At 47.3% G+C, this 25,823-nt stretch overlaps 1 protein-coding gene across 1 annotated transcript in view; it reads right to left on the reverse strand.

Moving 5' to 3' along the window:
• Positions 1–25,823, reverse strand: part of LOC126442700 (nascent polypeptide-associated complex subunit alpha, muscle-specific form-like) — a 104,072-nt gene that overhangs the window by 66,009 nt on the left and 12,240 nt on the right. The window contains exon 2 of the mRNA XM_050090748.1: positions 21,102–21,375. Coding sequence (XP_049946705.1) covers positions 21,102–21,375 — 274 coding nt within the window. The remainder of the gene's footprint in view (positions 1–21,101; positions 21,376–25,823) is intronic.

Consider the following 25,823-nt stretch of genomic DNA (forward strand, 5'->3'; position numbering starts at 1 on the left):
CAAGAACGAAGTGCTCGTATTAAGAAGGGTGTAAGACAAGGCTGTAGCCTTTCGCCCCTACTCTTCAATCTGTACATCGAGGAAGCAATGATGGAAATAAAAGAAAGGTTCAGGAGTGGAATTAAAATACAAGGTGAAAGGATATCAATGATACGATTCGCTGGTGACATTGCTGTCCTGAGTGAAAGTGAAGAAGTATTAAATGATCTGCTGAACGGAATGAACAGTCTAATGAGTACACAGTATGGTTTGAGAGTAAATCGGAGAAAGACGAAGGTAATGAGAAGTAGTAGAAATGAGAACAGCGAGAAACTTATCAGAATCGATGGTCACGAAGTCAATGAAGTTAAGGAATTCTGCTACCTAGGCAGTAAAATAACCAATGACGGACGGAGCAAGGAGGACATCAAAAGCAGACTCGCTATGGCAAAAAAGGCATTTCTGGCCAAGAGAAGTCTACTAATATCAAATACCGGCCTTAATTTGAGGAAGAAATTTCTGAGGATGTACGTCTGGAGTACAGCATTGTATGGTAGTGAAACATGGACTGTGGGAAAACCGGAACAGAAGAGAATCGAAGCATTTGAGATGTGGTGCTATAGACGAATGTTGAAAATTAGGTGGACCGATAAGGTAAGGAATGAGGAGGTTCTACGCAGAATCGGAGAGGAAAGGAATATGTGGAAAACACTGATAAGGAGAAGGGACAGGATGATAGGACATCTGCTAAGACATGAGGGAATGACTTCCATGGTACTAGAGGGAGCTGTAGAGGCCAAAAACTGTAGAGGAAGACAGAGATTGGAATACGTCAAGCAAATAATTGAGGACGTCGGTTGCAAGTGCTACTCTGAGATGAAGAGGTTAGCACAGGAAAGGAATTCGTGGCGGGCCGCATCAAACCAGTCAGTAGACAGATGACAAAAAAAAAAAAAAAAAAAAAAAAAAAAGAAACAAGTGAGGATAATGCGCCTGGGCAGATCAGGGCAAGAAAAAGGTTTTCTCCTCTCAGGAAGGCCGTTTTATCATTAGTGGCTCCCCACGAGCAGGAAGACTTTCGTGTCTGATGAAAATCGTTAAAACTCATTAATCCACCGTGATCCCCTTCATTGTACTCGAGAACTGGCACGTGTGATGAACTGTCACGATTACACCATCGTGCGACATTTACACGCAATAGGTAAGGTACAAAAATCGGGTATAGGTGTACGGCATACTCTAAGCCAAAATCACAAAAATCAGCAGGTGACCATATGTGCATCTATGCCTGCTCGTCATCAATCGGCTCGTGAACAACACCAACCATTCCTATCCCTTAACGTTACTGGTGACGAGAAATGGTGTCTTTATGCTGTTGTCTCTGTGTTCTTCAGTCCAGATAATGGGTTGATGCAGTCCTCCATGCTACTCTATCCTGAGCAAGCTTCTTCATTTCCTTGTAACTATTGGAATAATCCTTCTGAATCTCCTTAGTCTATTCATCTCTTGGTCTCCCTCTACGATTTTTACCCTCCACGCTGATCTCTAGTACTAAATTGGTGATCCCTTGATGTCTCAGAACTTGTACGACCAACTGATCCCTTCTTTTAGTCAAGTTGTGCCACAAACTCCTCTTCTCCCCAATTCTATTCAGTACCACCTCAATAGTTACGAGATCTACCCATATAATCTTCAGCATTCTTCTGTAACACCACATCTTGGAAAGTTTCTATTCTCTTCTTGCCTACACTAGTCATCGTCCATATTTCAGATCCAGACATGGGTACACTCCATACAAATACTTTCAGAAACGACTTCCTAACACTTAAATCTATACTCGATGTTAACAAATTTCTCTGTTTCAGAAAGGCTTCCCTTGCCATTGCCAGTCTTTATGCTAACAGAAGGAAGAAAAACAAAAAGGAATGGTTGAATCCAAGCAAAATGCAGAACTCTCCGTACAAAGACAAAAGATGACGTCACGCATCTGGTGGGACAAGGACAGTGTGGTGTACTACGAATTGCTTCTATGAGGTGTATCCATCAGTGTTGACATTTATTGTCAACAACTGAGACGTCTTGCAGACGCAGTCCAAAAACAATTACCAGGAAGACAGCGTGAAGTGACGCCACTTCAGGATAACGCCCGCACACATTCTGCTCGACTGAAAAAAGAAGACTTTAGAGGAGATCCGTTGGGAAGTCATTCTGGACCCACCATATCCATTTGATCTTGCGCCCTCAAATTTTCACCTCTTCCGCTCTCTAAGGTAGAGCCTTCTGGATGAAAATGTACTCCGATCATGGCTCGCTGAGTTCCTCGACTCTACATGACATAACTCCTAGTCGAGGGTTATGAAAGTCAACCCAGCTTTAGAAGAATTATAAACAGTGAAGAAGAACATATTATTGAGCACTGAAACCTCTCTCAAGCATATGTGTATCGTTTATTAAACGTATACAAAAGTACTGTGAACTTATGCACCAAACCAACGTAACCATTAAATTCATTGCATTGAATCGTATGAAATAGAACATACCAACCAATAAATGCGTTGCCAAAAATACGAAAGTTCAAAAGTCAAAGAGTAAATAGCTTTGACAAAGAGTAAATATTTTGCCTAATTCACGTAATATTCTCCAAATCAAAAAATATGTCGCAGGAAACAGCTCTGAAAGTTGGTTGTGTTTTTCCTCGTGGTTAAGGCTACCTCCATACCAAATTTCATCGTAATTCTTTCATGGGGTGAATGTGAAACGGTGACAGAAGGAGTTACTTTCCCATTTGTAAGTATGGATGAAGAGTGAACGAACTATTAGAAGGGTGAAAAAGAAGCAAAAAGGATTTCTTTTGCCCGTCCACTAAACAGAAACAGTCCGTATTATTTTATCGATAGATAAAGACCGATACCAAACACCAATCTGAAGAAGTATTTAAATCGTTTATTGTTCGTTTACCATTGTCGCGTTCGTAATGAGCCTTCACCATTAGGATGGCTTTTAGCGTGCTGCCTGTCTGCGGCATACTCCTGAAAATGCGGCAGACCCGCCGAGCTGATTAGTCTGGCCGGTAGCATACCAACAGCGGGTTTTCTGTTGGCCCTTAATTCTATTGGATGCACGGCAGGTGCGAGGAATACTCGAAACTGCTCTGAGCAGTAACAACGCAGCGATTCAGACAATTTAAATCAAATCCCTAAAGTGGTAGATACAACAGTTTCCTAACAATATCCGATAACAACATAAAGGTTTTCTGGGTATGGTACCGCACCATAATCTATAAAACTACTGCTCCTGGAGAAAAACCAATGTTTCGGCCACGGTTCCAGCGGCCTTCTTCTGGGTCTTGGCCGAAACGTTGGTTTTTCTCCAGCAGTAGTTTTCTTATACACTATGACGCGTTAACATACCCAGAAAACTTTTACTCTGGCCGCTGAAGCCTACGCTATTATTGAACCATTTGTTTTCAAAGAATATTCTTAAGATTTTATTTTATTTATTAGCGATTCATCAAGAACATTAACACATGTAATCACACTATGTAAGCATGAAAGTAGTTGCCACGGAGTAACTGATGAAATCATAACCAAATTCCTCTTAACAAATGGGAATTTTATTCACTTTAATAGTACCTAAAAGTTTTTACCCTCCACAGCTCCCTCTACCACCAAGAAAGGTATTCCCTGATGTCTTTCCATACATCCCATCGGCCTGTCCCTTCACCTTGTCAGTTTTTCCATATGTTCCTCTCTTCGCCTATTCTGCGGAGAACCTCCTCATTCCCTACCTTATTGTTCCATCTAATTTTCAGCATTCTTCAGTAGCACCCCATCTCCAACGCTTCGATTCTCATCTTTTCCGGTTTTCCCGCGGTCCATGATGTTCTACCAAACAACGCTGTGCTCCAGACGTACGTCTGAGAAATTTCTTCCTGATATTGAGGCCGACGTTTCATACTGGAAGGCTTCCTTTGCTCTCCAGTGCCCTCTTTGTCTGCGCTTTTTCTGTCTTCCGTGCTTCGTCCGTCATGGATTATTTTGTTCCCAAGTAGTAGAATTCCCACGTTTTGTCCTCTGCATTGTCTCCAAGTTTGATGTCAAGTTTGCCCTAATCTTATTTGTCGTAGCCGTTTCTGTAGTTACTCTCAATCCATATCATCTCACGGTTCCCTGCCCTGTCAGCAGAAGAGCGATCTCTGAATATGAATAATATAATCTTCCTGAGCCGGCCATTGTGGCCGAGCGGTTCTAGGCGTTTCAGTCTGGAACCGCGCTGCTGCTACGGTCGCAGGTTCGAATCTTGCCTCGGGCTTGGATGTGTGAGATGTCCTTAGGTTAGTTAGGTTTAAGTAGTTCTTAGGGGACTGATGACCTCAGATGTTAAGTCCCATAGTACTCAGAGCCATTTGAACCATTTAATCTACCTGCTGGATATGTTTATTTGTCCAGATCGAAATAAATGTGTGCACCGTGGTCAAAAACAGTTTGAAATGCGTGTTAGGGGGTTGCAGAGAATTAATTGCTGGTAAAAAAATTCGGTAAGTTGCCTCACTGCCGAGTTAATTCGCATTGAAGTTAGCCATTCAGGTCGTCGCGTGCGAAAATGTAAACGGGCCGACGGATACGGTTAATGTCAGTGTGCAGACAACTAGTTTCGGCAAATTACACACATCGACTATTGCTCCACTGTCTGCAAAGCCCTGTCATTTAGTGATGGACACATTTGGGAATAACTCATTGAAAAATACGCACAAAAGAGTCTAATACGCACAAAAGTGTGTGATCAAATATATTTGGCTCATAGGGTATTTACAATAACAATGGAAACTGCGGAAACGAATGACAGTTTTTGCCATGGTCAGGACATGAACCAGAGTCTCCTTGCTTGCTAAGCAGGAGCGCTAACTATCGTACTACCGCAGCACTACAGCTAACATAGCAGCATGGACTGCCCACGTCGAATGCCTGCCCTCCCCAACACAAACTTCAGTTCACATCCTCAGCTCGTTTTTTCCCTTCTTAGGTCATCACTATCCCCAAGGTTCTCTGGCACTGGAATAGCACCCCAGCATTGGATGTTACGTGATCTGCATATCTTGTAATTAAATTTTCGTCCAGACATTTCAGTCTCATCTTTATCTATGATAATGATGGAAGCTGAAAAAATCAATTAAAATTCATGCTACAGCCAGGACTTCAACACAGATCTCCTTCCTTGCTAGATAAGAATGCTAGCAATTACACCACCACTCCACTACTGCCAAGTGTCGTCTAATGGCTACCATTTCTGTCTAGTAAACAAGGAGACCTGAGTTCAAGTCCTGGCCGTGGCACAGATTTTAATTCATTTCTTCTGCTTTTATTATTATGGTAGATAAAGATGAGACTCGAATTTCATAAGGAAACTTGAATTATAAGATCATAGGATCCATGCTTTGTCCATGGGTGACCGCTGTGTCATCTGACTGGAGCCTCTTCTTCAGCGAGTCATCCTCAGATGTTTTTTTTTTTTTTGTTTGTGGTTTTAGGGCGCAAAACTTCTATGGTCATTAGCGCCCAGCCCGTGACGTAGAAAACAGGAAAAAAACGAAATTTAAAATCAGCAGCAATGGAAACAAAGTCAGAAAATTTGAGAAACTAAAGGCAGAAGGAATGCTTAAAAGTCCACTATAGAAAGGGGTTGGTTGCCCCCCAAAAAAAAAGCTTCAAATGACTGACGTCATTTCACTGTCACTAATAAACTGTAGAACGCGGTCAGCTGAGCGCGTGTCATCTGCTAAAATCGACGATAGATCAGGCGATAGCTGTAGACGGGAGCGTAACGGATTAAAATAGGGGCATTCAATTAAAAGGTGTCTGACCGTCCACAGCTGAGAGCAGTGGGGACAGAGTGGGGGAGGATCACCGCTTAAAAGATGTCGATGACTAAAAAGACAGTGCCCTATCCGGAGTCGAGCTAAAATTACCTCCTCCCGACGACGCGTTCGGGAGGAAGAGGTCCAAGCGCAAGGAAGGGCTTTCACTTCCCGCAATTTATTGTGGGGAAGTGTTGACCAATGCGCATGCCATAAATGAGTAACTTGGCGACATAAACCGCTCCGTAGATCGGTAAACGGAAGAGACTGAAGAGCTGGCCGAGGAAGAGAGACTGCAGCCTTGGCCGCTATATCGGCCGCCTCATTTCCACAGATACCAGCGTGTCCCGGGAGCCAGAGGAACGCCACTGAGACGCCCCCCAGGTGGAGCAAGCGCAGACAGTCCTGAATCCGGTGGACCAGAGGGTGCACAGGGTAAAGAGCTTGGAGACTTAGGAGAGAGCTGAGAGAATCTGAGCAGATTACGTACTGTATCCGCTGATGGCGGCGGATGTAGTGGACAGCCTGGAGAACAGCGTAAAGCTCCGCAGTATAAACCGAACACTGGTCGGGAAGCCGAAAGTGATTTGGGGTGTCGCCAACAATATAGGCACTCCCTACACCTAACGATGTTTTCGAGCCATCGGTGTAAATAAATGTGGCTTCCGTCATTTGTGCACATAGAGCAGCAAATGCCCGACGGTAAACAAGTGTAGGGGTACCATCCTTGGGAAATTGACATAGGTCTCTGAGCAAGTCGATCCGGGGACGGAGCCAAGGCGGTGCTGTACCCCAAGTTGTCAAGAAGGTTTTAGGAAAGCGGAAGGAAAGAGAATGGAGCAGTTGACGGAAGCGGACTCCCGGGGGTAGTAGGGAGGAGGAGCGGCCTGCATACCCGACATCAAAGGAGGCGTCGAAAAAAAGGTTATGGGCTGGATTAGCAGGCATGGAAGACAGATGGCTAGCATAACGACTCAGAAGGACTGCCCGCCGATTGGACAGCGGAGGTTCAGCAGTCTCAGCATAAAGGCTTTCCACAGGGCTGGTGTAAAAAGCTCCAGACACTAAACGTAATCCACGGTGGTGGATAGAGTCGAGACGCCGAAGAATAGACGGCCGAGCAGAGGAGTAGACTATGCTTCCATAATCCAATTTCGAGCGCACTAAGGCGCGATAGAGGCGGAGAAGGACCACTCGGTCCGCTCCCCAAGAGGTACCATTCAGGACACGGAGGGTGTTAAGGGAACGCAGACAGCGAGCCGAAAGATAGGAAACGTGGGAGGACCAGCACAGTTTTCTGTCAAACATAAGACCCAAGAATTTAGCGACGTCGGAAAACGGAAGGTTGACAGGACCTAGATGTAAGGAGGGCGGAAGAAACTCTTTACGTCGCCAAAAATTAACACAAACGGTCTTACTGGGTGAGAAACGGAAGCCGGTTTCGATGCCCCACGAGTGGAGGCGATCGAGACATCCTTGAAGACGTCTTTCAAGAAGGCTGGTCCGTTGAGAGCTGTAGTAGATCGCAAAATCGTCCACAAAGAGGGAGCCCGAGACATCAGGAAGGAGACAATCCATAATTGGATTAATGGCGATGGCAAACAGTACAACACTCAGCACGGAGCCCTGGGGTACCCCGTTTTCTTGGGAGAAAGTACGGGAGAGAGTAGTGTTCACCCGCACCCTAAATGTGCGCTCTGCCATAAATTCGCGAAGAAAAAGGGGCAGCCGGCCTCTAAAGCCCCAAGAGAACAGTGTGCGGAGGATGCCTGTCCTCCAACAGGTATCGTACGCTCTCTCCAGATCAAAAAATATTGATACCGTTTGGCGTTTCCGGAAAAAATTTTTCATGATATAAGTGGAGAGAGCAACAAGATGGTCAACAGCAGAACGATGCTTTCGGAATCCGCATTGGGCTGGTGTTAAAAGACTGCGGGACTCCAGCCACCAAGCTAAACGGTAATTCACCATACGCTCCAAAACCTTGCAGACACTACTCGTGAGAGAAATGGGGCGATAGCTAGAGGGGAGATGTTTGTCCTTTCCAGGTTTCGGAACGGGAACGACAATAGCTTCCCGCCATCGCCTGGGAAAGATACTGTCGGTCCAAATTCGATTATATTGGCGAAGGAGGTAACGCAGGCTATGGGTTGATAAATGCAGCAACATTTGGACATGGATACCATCCGGTCCTGGGGCGGAAGAGCGAGAAGAAGAGAGTGCATGTTGGAGTTCGCGCATGGAGAAAACCGTATTGTAGCTTTCGCGATTTTGAGAGGAGAAAGCAAGATGTCGCACTTCCGCTGCACGTTTCTTCGGGAGAAACGCTGGCGGGTAATTTGAAGAGCTCGAAATCTCAGCAAAGTGCTGACCCAATGAGTTAGAAATTGCGACGGGGTCCACTAAGGTATCATGCGCGACAGTGAGCCCAGAGACCGGGGAGAAACTAGGCGCGCCTGAGAACCGTCGAAGCCGACTCCAAACTTCCGAGGAGGGAGTGAAGTTGTTAAATGAGCTAGTAAAGAATTTCCAGTTTGCCTTCTTGCTATCGCGGATGACGCGACGGCATCGCGCACGGAGCTGCTTATATCGGATACAGTTGGACAAAGTTGGATGGTGACGGAAAATGCGAAGAGCACGTCGCCGCTCACGTATTGCGTCACGGCATGCCTCGTTCCACCAAGGAACTGGAGGGCGCCGGGGCAATTCGGAGGTGCGTGGTATTGAACGTTCCGCAGCTGTGAGAATAACGTCGGTAAAATGTGTGACCTCATCGTCGACGCTGGGAAAGCGACGGTCATCGAATGTCGCTAGAGACGAAAAAAGTGTCCAATCGGCTTGGGCAAACTTCCAGCGTCGCGAGCGCATATATGGCAGTTGAGGCTGCAGTCGAAGAACACATGGAAAGTGGTCACTCGAGTGTGTATCATCAATGGCGAACCATTCGAAGCGCCGAGCTAGCGGAACAGTACCAACCGCAAGGTCCAAATGGGATAAATTTGCCGTGGAGGCAGATAAAAATGTGGGGACCCCAGTGTTGAGGCAGACTAGATCCGCTTGGTGGAAGACGTCTAGCAATAGTGAGCCACGTGGACAAGGATGTGGAGATCCCCAAAGCGGGTGGTGGGCATTGAAGTCCCCAACCAACAAATAGGGGGGTGGAAGCTGATCAAGAAGATGAAGGAGATCAGCTCGTGCCATTGGTGTAGACGATGGAATGTATACCGTACAAAGAGAGAACGTGTATCCAGAAAGGGAAAGACGGACGGCGACAGCTTGGAAGGAAGTGTTTAAGGGGATTGGGTGATAATGGAGAGTATCATGGAGCAGAATCATGAGTCCTCCATGGGCTGGAGTGCCTTCAACAGAGGGGAGGTCATATCGGACGGACTGAAAATGAGGGAGAACAAAGCGGTCATGGGGATGCAGCTTTGTTTCCTGAAGACAGTAGATGACCGGTGAGTAGGATCGTAAGAGGATCGACAATTCCTCCCGATTGGCGCGAATGCCGCGGATATTCCAGTGGATAATGGACATTGGGTGAACAGAAAATGGAGGAACGTGACCAAGGGTGCTGTCAACTCAACGACTGCTCAGAGCTTGCGACCGACAGCATGGAATGGCATTCAGTCGAAGGCAGAAGATCCTGATCCATAGGTTGGTCAGGAGCAGCTCCTGCCACCAACGATCGGCCAGTTGACCGGCCACCAACAGTGCGCCTCGGCGACACAGAAGATGGCCGAGGGCGATTTCCGCCAGGTGGTGCTGTAGATGGGACACGCCTTGGCGGAGAAGGAGAGGAACTGTGTTTCTTCGTAGCCTTCTTGGAGGTATGTTTAGATGAAGGAGGAACCGATGGTTGTGAAGTTGTAGTACGTAAAAACTCTTCACGAGAATGCTCTTTTTTTGAAGACTTGGCGTCTGACTTTTGGGCTCGAGATTTAGCAGAACCCAACGAAGGGTGAGCCATAGAGTGGGCAGGCGAAAGAGGTGAGGTTGAACGGGCGATCTTTGCGCTGGCCGATCTGACGACCGTGGTACTAAATGTGAGGTCGCAAGTCTGCGTGGCCGCCTCCTTTGTTGGCCGAGGAGAAGCAAAAAAAGTGCTGTATTTTCCTTTCTGAGGCACGGTGGGCTGTCGACTGGCGAGTAACTTTCGAGCAGCAAAGGTCGACACCTTTTCCTTCACTCTTATTTCCTGGATCAGCTTTCCGTCCTTAAAAACGGGGCAATCTCGAGAGGAAGCAGCGTGGTCACCCATACAGTTGATGCAGCGAGGGGATGGAGGTGGACAAGCACCCTCATGGGCATCCTTGCCACACGTAACACATTTGGCCGGATTGGAACAGGACTGGCTGGTGTGATTGAACCGCTGACATCGATAGCAACGCGTAGGGTTTGGGACATAAGGGCGAACGGAAATTATCTCGTAGCCTGCTTTGATTTTTGATGGGAGTTGAACTTTGTCAAATGTCAAGAAGACAGTGCGGGTTGGAATGATGTTCGAGTCAACCCTTTTCATAACCCGATGAACAGCCGTGACGCCTTGGTCAGACAGATAGTGCTGAATTTCTTCGTCAGACAATCCATCGAGGGAGCGTGTATAAACGACTCCACGCGAGGAATTTAAGGTACGGTGCGGTTCCACCCGGACAGGGAAGGTGTGGAGCAGAGAAGTACGCAGCAATTTTTGAGCCTGGAGGGCACTGTGTGTTTCTAACAACAGGGTGCCATTCCGTAATCTGGAACAAGACTTTACAGGACCCGCAATTGCGTCGACACCTTTCTGAATAATGAAAGGGTTGACCGTGGAAAAGTCGTGACCTTCGTCAGACCGAGAAACAACAAGGAACTGTGGCAACGATGGAAGAACCGTCTATGGCTGAGACTCAGTGAACTTACGTTTGTGAGCAGACATAGTGGAAGGTGAGGAAACCATTGCGGAAGAATCCCCCCTGATTACCGGCGTCACCGATGGCGCGCTCCTCCCTTGTGGGGGCCCTCACCGAGGGCACACCCGCCTTAGGTGATTGTTCACACCTCAGGTCACACCTCCCGACAAACGGACGGAGGGACCAATCGGCACTTTCGGAAGGTATCAGCTCGGGTAATCACCCCTCCCTGGGCCTGGCCGTTACCAGGGGGTACGTACGTGTCCTACCTGTCTACCCGGGGCGGGGAATTACGCGTTACCCCGTCACCGGCTACGCATGGAAGTGCGTGGGTCGGCCTTCAGACACGCACAGGGAGGAAAAAGGAGAAAGGGAAAGGAAAGAAAAGGGGGTCTCAAACGCCGCAGCGGAGAAAAGGGCAAGGAGAAGAGGGAAGGAAAAGAGAAGGACAGAGGAAGGACGAGGACTTGCAAGTGTAAAAGCAAGGAATTTGGAACAGTTTCGAGCGTCCGTCTCCGGACGTAGGCACAAACCATACTCCCAGAGGGGGAGAAAGGGAAGGAAAGAGCCAGAGGTGAGGGGGGGGGGGCGAAGAGGGGGGACGGGGAGGGATGCGGAAAGGGAAGGGAAGGTATGCAGCCCGGAAAGGAAGGAGGGCCACATTAGCTCGGGGTCCCGCGCTCGCTACGCACGTGTCCACAAAAGAGTTGTGGATCCCCTGGGGGGATCCTCAGATGTGTCCACGACTAAATAACAGTGCACTGCGTGTAGCGGCACTATGGCCTATGTATGTAGATGATCTAAGGATGGCAATTTTACTCGTCGGTTTTCGTCCCGAAATTGTTCTTCGTTATTTCCGTAAAATTTACAAACGATTCTCATGAAGCTACAAATATGTTTTGATTAAATTCCGAATTGATATTTATGATGCATTACACTTACAGCAATAAATTACAGAGTGGTTTTTACACACAGAACATCCACATTTTGAACATTTATCGGTGAATTTTCTATCCTCAGACCTTTTACAGAACGGACACCTTCCTCTTTTTTTTTCTGGAAGCACTGAGGAAATAATTTTGTCTGGCTTTCCACGGACGAGCTGCTTTCCTGATTCTATGAGAAATGCCCGTCTCCTGTTGTTGGTCCTTTCTGCCTAGTCTGGTGTAAGATGTAGCCATACGATAAATGCATTCAGTGCACTGATATGAATCATGTTTTAAAATAATACCATTGGCCACCTTCTGCTCATCCTCTTTGTAGTGTACCTTCTAACCAGCTTGTCCATGGTATCTACTCCTGATTTTGTTTCATTATAATACAGAATCATTACTGTCTTGCATTCTTCACGATCTTCCACTTCCTTCCTTGAATGCATTGTACTGAGCAAAGTTACAACTTTTCCCTTTTTCGGACAATATGAAAAAATTGAAGCATGCTCTTGGAATCCAAAAATAGATGAATATTTGACTCGACCTTTGCTCTGAGTGAAAGCGGGTGGTAGTTCTTTATTTTTTCTAATTGTTCCTAAGTGTGTGAGATTGATATTCAGAAGTCCTCCCGCCAAACTAAGGCTAGTGAAAAAATGGTCAGTTGTTACATTTCTGCCACTGTTTTCTAAGCCTTTCACCATATCTAAAGCAACTCTCTTGCCTTGACTAACTTCACGAGATTCATTTTCTTGTCGACCAGTGTAAACTTGGAGACTGAGAACGTAAGACATTGCACTATCACATACAGCCCATAATTTCAACCCATATTTCCCTGGTTTTGAAGGAATATATTGCCGAAATGGACATCTACCACGAAATGCCACAAGTTGTTCATCAATTGTTACGTTGCTGTGAGGAACATATGCTTCTTGAAATGTGTGTAGCCACATTTCAAATATTTCTCTAACGGGAGCCAACTTGTCAGGGGCACAGTTGTGACGTCTCGCAACTGCATCATCAAATCGGATGCACCTTGAAATTTGCGTAAAGCGATTTCTGGCCATTGTTTCACTAAAAATGGATCTACCATGATGTGTAACTGCTTCATTATGGGCCTTGTAAGCACCTACTAGGATCAAGACACCGATAAAGCACTTCAGTTCAATGGCATCTACTGGTTTCCATCTAGTACCGTAAACAAGACTACCCTCTTTGTTAGTCCACTTTAGAATTACATCAACAATGTTTCTCCTAAGAAACATCTGAAAAGCTGATTCTATGGAGTCTACATTTTTCACTGCGAATTTTATTGGACCTTCTCTTCCACAAGCTCTTCTCAACTCGTGTTTGTGCCACAATTATTCTTTGTTTTTAGAGCTACACAAAATAAAAAAAAATATACAAAGGGTGTATCTTGGCGCTAGGTGTTCCTTGATATTTCTAGTATCGTGGTATTACTTTACATCTTGAGTTATTGCCATACAGAGCAGTGTTTTCTAATGGTGACTCGTTGGAACCATTTTCAATAATCAAACGACTGTACTAAGGAGCGATTAGAGGACCTGCTAGACAGCTGTGTTATGCGGGTTGCATGCAAGTCAGGCGAAATGCAATTCAGGTCGTTCGGATACTTTTGAGCACGACTGTACATCTGCTTCACGAGTAGATGTGTTAGGCCGCTTTGTTTTTGTGGACAAAATGGTAGAGTGCATTGTCAAATACCACAGTACTTCCGTGTGGAAAATTTGGTGTTAGAGGCTCTTGCAACCATTTTGTGTAATTGTCGCTGTTCCTTTCGTTGTGATAATCTTCCGACGTTGATCATAAATCTCAAATGAGCTCTGCACCCTTCAATGAACCTCATTTCTCCTCCCGCATGAACCCCTACAGCTGCTTGTCCACAACTTTCACTTTTCCGCACGCCTGGTACGCCTCTCTGCTGCCAACATTCAGCGACAGTATGGTGTCTACGCGCCCGTCTTTCATAAGTATACACGACGGCTTTCTTCGTACCTTCCTCGTTTCCTCTCAGAGTCCTAAAACGGCGTGCACGCCACGCCACAATGTCCTCGCTCTCAACCAGAGATGTTCGTCTATTTATACTTCAAAACGGACCCCCATATTCAAAACTTTCCAGAAAGCGGTTCGTTTCCACGTGAAGTTAATGTCTGCATCCTGATTCACCCAGTTGTAAGGCTTTCGAAGAATGGTTATTCCTATTTTAACGTCATAATATCCCGAGAACTTTTTTTCCGGTGAACACTTATCAACGTCTACGGGACACTGTTTTCTTCCTCATAATTTTCTCACCACTCCGTCTGGCTCTCTTACTGTCGTTCACCACATTACGCGCTGCCCTCACACCCTTTACTACTGCGACTGCTCTTTCTAACGCTACCTGCAAACCTCTGCGTTTCTCTTGAACTGCGCCACGCTCTTAATGAAGACATTTCCGTCTGAGCGCACTCTTCCATTACGTACACTCGCGGCATCACTGTTCCTTTCAGCAGACGCTACGAATCCACAGCAGCAGTCACGCACTCTGGCAATGACGTGCCTGTACAGTGCTGAGCCACGGGCGTCGTTCTTCTACTGTCGAGAATCGTCGGACGCCTTCTGCCCTATAAGTATGTAAACATACCGATGGCGCAACACGGAACCAAGCAAACAGCTAGTAAAGCAATAAAATACCATGAAAATGCAAAAATCTTTATTAAGTGAGGAACGCAGTAGCAACAATGCGACACGTTCAGTCGAACATGGTCTTGGATAATGAACGAGATGAAGTATTGAGCACGTTTAAAGCTTGCAGTACGCGCTGTGTGGTATGATAGCCATGAATGACACACCTTCGTTTCAGTTACTGCATTATAAAATTTAGTGAACAGGGCCAAGATGAAATACGCAGTATTCTACACATAAATTACGCGAAGGCCTGCACTTTCTCCTGTGTTTCTTTTTAAAATGTCCTACAAATGTAATGTACTGTGCCTCAAACATTGAAAATACTTAATACACGTAACTACAAAGTGTCAATAACGAGTACACTATTTATCCATTTCTGTTCTTACAAAATTATATTCCACTGTGTATTATTTTTTCAAACGTTTTATGGTGACAGCAGAGACAGCGTAGTTAACTTTTGTAACCAGTTGCTTCAACTTCAAATGCACTGCAGCAACACGGACTCGACTATACCGTCCTACTTAAGGTAATGGGTTGTATTTGTTTGCTTTTTGCATATAAGACGTGCGTAGTCATTTTGCATTCGACGATGTATTCACGGTGATCCTTGATCTGAAGTGAAGGCTCTGCGAAAACAAGAGTTTGAAAATAGGCGTTACATCCCCAAGTACGTAACGAACAAAAATGAAGATTGGACATTACAGCCGATACATTTCACCGAAAATCAAATAAAAATACGCCATTTCATACGGTAAGTTGCGACTTGAGCGACTTTTTAAATATATCGTTCATCTGGGGCTTAGATGGGACCATCAGACATCGCTGGTATAGCCAAATAGTCGTCAAAGTTATGTCGCTATGAACGGTATCGACTGTATGTATCGACAGGACATGTGGTGAATCCTCCATTGGCAAAAAGATTCCGGACTGGTCCCTCACATGGATCCCTGGGAGGGTATTGCCAGGGAGGTGGAGACGACGAGAAAAGGTTGAATGACAAACGAAAACCTTATGTTGTGTGAGTTGAGGCATGAAATGTCACATGGTAGAGAAGATAGAACACCTGAAATGGGAAATGTGGATATAGTGGGGTCTGTCAAGTGAAGTAGAAAGGAGACAGGGATTTTGGTGAGACGAGTATAGGATAATATAGCAGTAGCAGAAAATGGTGTAACTGTAAAAGGATTCGCCGGCCGAAGTGGCCGTGCGGTTAAAGGCGCTGCAGTCTGGAACCGCAAGACCGCTACGGTCGCAGGTTCGAATCCTGCCTCGGGCATGGATGTTTGTGTTGTCCTTAGGTTTAACTAGTTCTAAGTTCTAGGGGACTAATGACCTCAGCAGTTGAGTCCCATAGCGCTCAGAGCCATTTTTTTTGTAAAAGGATTCGTCATGAATTGGAATGTAGGACGGAGAGGGAATTACTGTTAACAGTTGGAGCGTCACGGTTGTTCTCATCAGAATAGAAAGCAAGCCCACACGGACAGCAACAGTTCAGGTATGCAGCTCGACACACAAAGCAGAAGATGTAGAAATAGAGAAAGTATTTGAGGATACTGAATGGGTAATTGAGTATGTAAAGGGTAATGGACATCTTGTATTAATGGGGTTTTGGAATGGAAGAGAAGAAAGGACTGCAGGGGGATATGCGCTTGGTACAGTAGGAAGGAGAAAGAAAAAAGTCTGAAACCTCCAATAAATTTTAGGAAGTAATAACTAATACTCGGCTCAGGAATCACAAAAGGGAGCAGTATACTTGCAAAACGCCGTGAGGTACAGGAAGATTCCAGTTATTGTGGTCAGGCAGAGGTTCCGAAATCAGGTTGTGGAGTGTGAGGCAAACCCAGGAGCAGATATACACTCCTTGAAATTGAAATAAGAACACCGTGAATTCATTGTCCCAGGAAGGGGAAACTTTATTGACAAATTCCTGGGGTCAGATACATCACATGATCACATTGACAGAACCACAGGCATATAGACACAAGCAACAGAGCATGCACAATGTCGGCACTAGTACAGTGTATATCCACCTTTCGCAGCAACGCAGGCTGCTATTCTCCCATGGAGACGATCGTAGAGATGCTGGATGTAGTCCTGTGGAACGGCTTGCCATGCCATTTCCACCTGGCGCCTCAGTTGGACCAGCATTCGTGCTGGACGTGCAGACCGCGTGAGACGACGCTTCATCCAGTCCCAAAGATGCTCAATGGGGGACAGATCCGGAGATCTTGCTGGCCAGGGTAGTTGACTTACACCTTCTAGAGCACGTTGGGTGGCACGGGATACATGCGGACGTGCATTGTCCTGTTGGAACAGCAAGTCCCCTTTCCGGTCTAGGAATGGTAGAACGATTGGTTCGATGACGGTTTGGATGTACCGTGCACTATTCAGTGTCCCCTCGACGATCACCAGTGGTGTACGGCCAGTGTAGGAGATCGCTCCCCACACCATGATGCCGGGTGTTGGCCCTGTGTGCCTCGGTCGTATGCAGTCCTGATTGTGGCGCTCACCTGCATGGCGGCAAACACGCATACGACCATACGACCATCATTGGCACCAAGGCAGAAGCGACTCTCATCGCTGAAGACGACACGTCTCCATTCGTCCCTCCATTCACGCCTGTCGCGACACCACTGGAGGCGGGCTGCACGATGTTGGGGCGTGAGCGGAAGACGGCCTAACGGTGTGCGGGACCGTAGCCCAGCTTCATGGAGACGGTTGCGAATGGTCCTCGCCGATACCCCAGGAGCAACAGTGTCCCTAATTTGCTGGGAAGTGGCGGTGCGGTCCCCTACGGCACTGCGTAGGATCCTACGGTCTTGGCGTGCATCCGTGCGTCGCTATGGTCCGGTCCCAGGTCGACGGGCACGTGCACCTTCCGCCGACCACTGGCGACAACATCGATGTACTGTGGGGCCTCACGCCCCACGTGTTGAGCAATTCGGCGGTACGTCCACCCGGCCTCCCGCATGCCCACTATACGCCCTCGCTCAAAGTCCGTCAACTGCACATACGGTTCACGTCCACGCTGTCGCGGCATGGTACCAGTGTTAAAGACTGCGATGGAGCTCCGTATGCCACGGCAAACTGGCTGACACTGACGGCGGCGGTGCATAAATGCTGCGCAGCTAGCGCCAGTCGACGGCCAACACAGCGGTTCCTGGTGTGTCCGCTGTGCCGTGCGTGTGATCATTGCTTGTACAGCCCTCTCGCAGCGTCCGGAGCAAGTATGGTGGGTCTGACACACCGGTGTCAATGTGTTCTTTTTTCCATTTCCAGGAGTGTATATATAGAGTCAGATCACGGTTCAGTAGTGGTGTAGAGTGCGCTGAAGCGTAAGAGACTAGTGAGGAAGACGCAGTGTGTGAAGAAGTGGGACATGGGAGCACTGAGGAATGTAGAGATACGCTACAAGATCTCTGAAGCTGCAGGTACTGCAGTGATATATAGCTCATTAGCCAGTTCAGTTGAAGAAGAATGGACGTCTCTAGTCAGGGCGATCAAAAAAAAGAAGTTTAGTAAAACAGAATTTCTAATATGCGTTGCTTGGGTGGGCTGTGAGCGCTTTTTCGTCATCAATACTGCGAAACAAATCTCTTCTACTGCAACCTCTTTGCTTTCCTTATTCTGAGAGGTCGTAGTTTGCATTTAAACAAGAAGAAAAAGTCCGGTAAACAGAAGGTAAAAAGATGTTAAGGAATGCACTTTAGAGCCGATGGTAACGGGACGCTTTTACTTTGAGTGATCGTCCGTGTCGTGTCGGTGAGTATTGACCATCCCTCCTTTGACGCCCTACATACCGATGCAGGGCGCCGCCCGTGGCTTGTCCAGCAGTTTTTACAGAACTTTGTAGTGCCGGGAGCTCGTCTCCCCTAGCAGGATTTCGTCGGCCATTGCGCTGACTCGATATTTTAATTAAACAATAATGTCATAATATTAAATGTAAATCAGAGAGACTTCTCAGTTTTGATCCTTCATTAATTTCAAAGTTAAAAAGATTCAAAACAGATTTGGTTTATTAATGTTTAGAATACTGAGCCGCCTAACAGCAGACGAGATTCTCTCCAGTTTTGCCTTGCAAATAATGAAAAATAAATATAAAAAAATCATTACATTACGCAATATCTCAGTTAATCTTTGTGTAATTTGGTACATAAATAAGCAGGAGCCCCTGAGGCCCATATTAATGATTACAGTTTGCATAAGAATACGCATATTTTCCTTTCTAAATAGCAGCGCTCACGCAAACTATTTATCAGAAGGCGGTGAGTCGCTCTCTGTGTTTAAAAAATATTATACCGTACGTTCTTCGGGGCAGCCGATGTCTGTACGAGTGTTATCGCGGTGTAAGTTAATTAAAAGTCTAATGCCAGCTCACAATATTTAAAGCCACCTAAACCAAAATGATAAAATACACTCCTGGAAATGGAAAAAAGAACACATTGACACCGGTGTGTCAACCCACCATACTTGCTCCGGACACTGCGAGAGGGCTGTACAAGCAATGATCAGACGTACGGCACAGCGGACACACCAGCAACCGCGGTGTTGGCCGTCGAATGGCGCTAGCTGCGCAGCATTTGTGCACCGCCGCCGTCAGTGTCAGCCAGTTTGCCGTGGCATACGGAGCTCCATCGCAGTCTTTAACACTGGTAGCATTCCGCGACAGCGTGGACGTGAACCGTATGTGCAGTTGACGGACTTTGAGCGAGGGCGTATAGTGGGCATGCGGGAGGCCGGGTGGACGTACCGCCGAATTGCTCAACACGTGGGGCGTGAGGTCTCCACAGTACATCGATGTTGTCGCCAGTGGTCGGCGGAAGGTGCACGTGCCCGTCGACCTGGGACCGGACCGCAGCGACGCACGGATGCACGCCAAGACCGTAGGATCCTACGCAGTGCCGTAGGGGACCGCACCGCCACTTCCCAGCAAATTAGGGACACTGTTGCTCCTGGGGTATCGGCGAGGACCATTCGCAACCGTCTCCATGAAGCTGGGCTACGGTCCCGCACACCGTTAGGCCGTCTTCCGCTCACGCCCCAACATCGTGCAGCCCGCCTCCAGTGGTGTCGCGACAGGCGTGAATGGAGGGACGAATGGAGACGTGTCGTCTTCAGCGATGAGGGTCGCTTCTGCCTTGGTGCCAATGATGGTCGTATGGTCGTATGCGTGTTTGGCGCCGTGCAGGTGAGCGCCACAATCAGGACTGCATACGACCGAGGCACACAGGGCCAACACCCGGCATCATGGTGTGGGGAGCGATCTCCTACACTGGCCGTACACCACTGGTGATCGTCGAGGGGACACTGAATAGTGCACGGTACATCCAAACCGTCATCGAACCAATCGTTCTACCATTCCTAGACCGGCAAGGGAACTTGCTGTTCCAACAGGACAATGCACGTCCGCATGTATCCCGTGCCACCCAACGTGCTCTAGAAGGTGTAAGTCAACTACCCTGGCCAGCAAGATCTACGGATCTGTCTCCCATTGATCATCTTTGGGACTGGATGAAGCGTCGTCTCACGTGGTCTGCACGTCCAGCACGAACGCTGGTCCAACTGAGGCGCCAGGTGGAAATGGCATGGCAAGCCGTTCCACAGGACTACATCCAGCATCTCTACGATAGTCTCCATGGGAGAATAGCAGCCTGCATTGCTGCTGTACTAGTGCCGACATTGTGCATGCTCTGTTGCCTGTGTCTATGTGCCTGTGGTTCTGTCAGTGTGATCATGTGATGTATCTGACCCCAGGAATGTGTCAATAGTTTCCCCTTCCTGGGAGAATGAATTCACGGTGTTCTTATTTCAATTTCCAGGAGTGTATTTCCTCTTTTTCAAACAGTTCTTTGAAATGTTTCTGAATGTGGGTTCCGATCTATTTCTTTGTTTTGAGAGATCGCCCCTCGCCATCGCACAGTCCCTCCACGGTCTGGCTCTCCTCCTCCTCCTCCTCCTCCTCCTCGGTCTGTAGCAGTTTCGCTTTGATGCTCCTCACTCTCCGCTAGAGTGAAGGGTCGTCTCGCGGCGCATTTAGGGCCAGTTTCGCCTGCCCGTTTCCCTCCATTCGTGAGAAGAATTTGAATTCTGCCGTCCCCTCTGTCATTTCCGTGTCGTCTTCTGCATTGTGTTGTGTCGTGTTGTTGCCACCTGGCTTATTCAACACTCCTCTTCGTGGAGAATGTAAGACGTCGTGCTCTCCTGACCTTCATTGCTTACATATTCCGCCCTCACAATCGTATTCCGCACATCAAGACGCTTCATTCGAACCAGAACTCGATAAGATATAGTCAATGTGAAGAGGTATTACACGGAACAGACGAGACTAAATGTCTATGCCACTGTTACCTTCGAATAATAATTCTGGGGCTCAAAGATACACTAGAAAGTCAAATATTGTGGGTGTAGGATAAATCAGAAATGTGTGAAGTAACTTACTGGCATGTTGGATGTAGTAGGGTGTCGCCAAGAAACGAGCAGTGTAAGGTAAAACACAGAGCAGGCGAAATGTTAATCAGTACAAAAGGGGAACATTAGTAATTTCCGTTTTACCATCGCTAAAATGTCAAACTGTAACTACTGTTATATCCTAATTCGTCAAAACGTACCATAAACTGTACTGGTCACAAGACCACGCCCTGCGGGACACCCGTAATAACTTCTTTCCCCGTCGATAAATCAGTCTCCAGACCATCCTGCTGGTGACCCTGGCCCACGTCCCTGATAGGAGGTTACACCTCTGGTCGTGCCTCGCGATACCTGAATAGAGTCGCCAGGCGTGCAGAACGTGAGGTCCCACAGCGAAGGGTGGGTCCGCTGAGCGACGGTGCCTGGAGCAGGCAGAGCCCCTGGCCGGCCTGGGTGGAGGCGGCGTGAGGCAGCTGCCCGGACTGCTGCGCTCTCTGTGCGGCAGCAAGGGGTGTGCGTGGCTGCCGAGAGGGAGTGGGTGGCCGGCGTGGGTGGGGGTGGGGGTGGCGGAGGCCGGCTCCAGCAGGCTGTCTGGAGCGGCGGCCCGCTGCCGCGCTGCGAGCAGCTGCAGCCGCTCCAGCGTGAGTCATTCACACGGCGAGGTACGATCGTTTGGATAGCGACGAAAAATATGGTGTCTGCAACGGGGAATGGTTCTATAATTACACAGTCGATGTCTGGAGCAGTTAGATCGGCTACTGCTGCTTCAATGGAGGCTCATCACGTTTGGACGTTTTGTTATAGTCGGCACACAAGCGATATGAGACGGCATCTGCGACGTAGCGACGAAGATGGGGAGTTTGCCGTACGCCCATTTCACGAGTGAATCTTGAATCTCAGGAATCCGTTAAAACATCAAATCGTCGATATCGCTGCGGCCGGAAAAAGGTCCTGCAGGTACGGGACCAACGATGACTGAAGAGAATCGTTCAACGTGACAGAAGTGCACCCCTTACCAAGCTGCTGCAGATTACAATGCTGGGCCATCAACAGGTGTCAGCGTGCAAACCATTGAACGAAACGTCATGGATACGGCCTTTCGGAGCTGGAGGCCCACTCGTGTACCCTTGATGGGTCGACGACACAAAGTTTTACGCCTCGACTGGGCCCTTCAGCACCGACATTGGACTGTTGATGACTGGAAAGATGTTGCCTGGCAGGACGAGTCGTGTTTAAAATTTAATTGCGGCAATACACGTGTACAGGTATGGAGACAACCGCATGAATCCACGGACTTTGCATGTCAGTAGGGGACCGTTCAAGGTGGTGGAGACTCTGTAATGGTGTTGGCGATGTGGAGTTGGAGTGATGTGGGATACTTCATACGTCTAGATACAACTCTGACAGGTGACACGTCCGTAAGCATGCTGTCTGATCACCTGCATCGTGTCCATTATGCATTCCGATGGACTTGTATTGTCCTGCTGGAAATGCCCGACACCGCACACGTCCGTTATAGCTACAGAGTGTCTCCAGGGATACTCTTAAACATTTCCGTTGGGCACCAAACTGCCCGAACATGATCATTATCGGGACACCTTGTAACGTGCTGTTGGGAAAAGAGCTCAACCCCCTCGTACTCTTTCGCTTTTTTGCACATCACTGCAGGATTCATGGTGTCTCTTCCCTCCATATCAGTCGAGCCCTTGCCACGTCGTGTTGCGGCACTTCTGCGTGCTGGCGTGGGCCCTACACGATATCACGCGGGTGTGTCTGTTTCTTTGGCTCTTCAGAATAATAATTCGGTGTGGCTCAGTGGCGGCCACCTGCTGTTTCTCCGAGGACGTAGTTACCTGACTGGGGAAAGGGGACCCACAGTACACGAACCACTTGTTGTTTCTGGCAAATAGTCTTCACATCGTTGACAACTGAAGGCTAGGTTAAAAAGGGGACGAAAAAACTCCGTGGGGTCGACAAAGATTCGTTCCAGCGACCTCTCGAATTCCACACACGCCCTGTACCGCTAGACCACCAGGACCGACGTGTTATCAGAAAGACAGCCTGTACGTTTTGGGAGGTGAGTTTGAGACATGTCTATGCGTGACATATTTGATCGTATCTCTCGGCTGCATTGCCTTAGAATCTTGAATTGCTTACCTCGCTAACTGACCGTAGTCGGCTGCTAACAAGGGAACCTCCCCATCACACCCCCCTCAGATTTAGTTATAAGCTGGCACAGTGGATAGGCCTTGAAAAACTGAACACAGGTCAATCGAGAAAACAGGAAGAAGTTGTGTGGAACTATGAAAAAATTTAGAAAAATATACAAACTGAGTACTTCATGCGTAACATATGCAACATACAGGAGAACGTGAATTCAGGAGCGCTGTGGTCCCGTGTTTAGCGTGAGCGACTGCGGAGCGAGAAGTCCTTGGTTCAAGTCTTCTTCGAGCGAAAAGTTTACTTCTTTATTTTCGCAAAGTTATGATCTGTCCGTTCGTTCATTGACGTCTCTGTTCACTGTAATAAGTTTAGTGTCTGTGTTCTGCGACCGCACCGCAAAACCGTGCGATTAGTAGACGAAAGGACGTGCCTCTCCAATGGGAGCCAAAAACATTTGATCGCATGGTCATAGGTCAACCGATTCCTCCACAGGAAAAGATGTCTGATATATTCTATATGACACTGGTGACGGCATGTGCGTCACATGACAGGAATATGTTCTCGACCCACGTAACTTGTACACTTGGCGAATGGGTACAAAGATTGTTCTACCTTGCCCGATTTAGGTTTTCTTGTGGATGTGATAATCACTCCCAAAAAAGTGATGAAAACATAAGAGTTTGTCACATAAACTGAAAATAAAAAGTTAAATTTCTCTCTCGAGGGAAAACTTGAACGAAGGTCCTCTCGTTTCGCAGCTGGTCACGCTAACCACGGGACCACAGCGCTCATGGGCTTCGACTATCCTTTATGTTCCCTATGCTGCACATGGATTACTCAGTTCGTATATTTTGCTTATTTTTTTCATAGTTCCATACAACTTCTTCCTGTTTTCTCGATTGATATGTGTTCAGTTTTTCAAGGGCTATCCACTGCGCCAACTTATAGCTAAATCTGAGGGGGGTGCGACGGGGAGGTTCCCTTGTAAGAAAAAGGGGTATTAACAGACGAAAATATAGAGATCCTGACAATGCACGGCAAAGAAATATTTTTTATGCGATATAATTATAGATTAACCGTTTTCGTACTTTTTCCCTTACTGGTACTGTGAAAGCTTACCTGTCATCAAATTACATAATTCTATTCCGCCGGACAGTATCCAACAGTTCTGGATTGAGTCTCCGCACACTCTCCGTCCGAACAGGCCTCGGAAGGTCCAATGGCACCGACCGGCCGCCGTGTCGTCCTCAGCTCACAGGCGTCACTGGATGCGGATACGGAGGGGCACGTGGCCAGCACACCGCTCTCCCGGCCGTAGGTGAGTTTATGAGACCGCAGCCGCCACTTCTCAATCAAGTAGCGTGACTGTGTCTCAGCGACGGCACCTGAACATGGCGGCCAGATGGGTGGCCGAAATATCGTGTATTGAAGTCGATTATATTCGGCAGCAAGCCCGTGAAGAACTTAAGTAGCTGCTCAGTTTGCCTCCCTCCCCCCATGAACCATGGACCTTGCCGTTGGTGGGGAGGCTTGCGTGCCTCAACGATACAGATAGCCATACCGTAGGTGCAACCACAGCGGAGGGGTATCTGTTGAGAGGCCAGACAAACGTGTGGTTTCTGAAGAGCGGCAGCAGCCTTTTCAGTAGTTGCAGGAGCAACGGTCTGGATGATTGACTGATCTGGCCCTGTAACACTAGCCAAAATTGCCTTGCTGTTCTGGCACTGCGAACGGCTGAAAGCAAGGGGAAACTACAGCCGTAATTTTTCCCGAGGGCATGCAGCTCTACTGTATGGATAAATGATGATGGCGTCCTCTTGGGTAAAATATTCCGGAGGTAAAATAGTCCCCCATTCGGATCTCCGGGCGGGGACTACTCAAGAGGACGTCGTTATCAGGAGAAAGAAAACTGGCGTTCTACGGATCGGAACGAGGAATGTCAGATCCCTTAATCGGGCAGGTAGGTTAGAAAATTTAAAAAGGGGAATGGATAGGTTAAAGTTAGATATAGTGGGAATTAGCGAAGTTCGGTGCCAGAAGGAACAAGACTTTGTGTCTATCTTGGCCACAATAATGCGTTCACTATGCTATTTGTAGTAGCTTATCCGCACTCCTATTTTTTTATTCATTATTAAACCTACACCTGCATTACCCCTATTTGCTTTTGTGTTTATAACCCTGTATTCACCTGACCAAAAGCCCACGCCTACTACAGTAGTACAAGTTTATATGCCAACTAGGTCTGCAGATGATGAGATAAAAGAAATTATTCAGGTAGTGAAAGGATACGGAAATTTAATAGTCATGGGTGACTGGAATTCGTCAGTAGGAAAAGGGAGAGAAGGAAACATAGTAAGTGAATATTGACTGGAGCTAAGAAATGAAAGAGGAAGCCGTCTCGTAGAATATTGCGCAGAGCATAACTTAATCATAGCTACCACTTGGTTCAAGAATCATAAAAGAAGGTTGTATACCTCGAAGAATCCTGGAGATACTAAAACGTATCAGATAGATTACATAATGGTAAGACAGAGATTTAGGAACCAGGTTTTAAATTGTAAGACATTTCCAGGCGCAGATGTGGACTCTGACCACAATCTACTGGTTATGAACTGTAGATTAAAACTGAAGAAACTGCAAAAAGGTGGGAATTTAAGGAGATGGGACCTGGATAAACTGAAAGAACCAGAGGTTGTATAGAGTTTCAGGGAGAGCATAAGGGAACAATTGACAGGAATGGGGGAAAGAAATACAGTAGAAGAAGGATGGGTAGCTTTGAGGGATGAAATAGTGAAGGCAGCAGAGGATCAAATAGGTAAAAAGACGACGGCTAGTAGAAACCCTTGATAACAGAAGAAATATTGAACTTAATTGATGGAAGGAGAAAATACAAAAATGCAGTAAATGAAG

This window comes from Schistocerca serialis, unplaced genomic scaffold (genome assembly GCF_023864345.2).
Source record: "Schistocerca serialis cubense isolate TAMUIC-IGC-003099 unplaced genomic scaffold, iqSchSeri2.2 HiC_scaffold_1401, whole genome shotgun sequence".
In the NCBI taxonomy this organism is placed as follows: Eukaryota; Metazoa; Arthropoda; class Insecta; order Orthoptera; family Acrididae; genus Schistocerca; species Schistocerca serialis.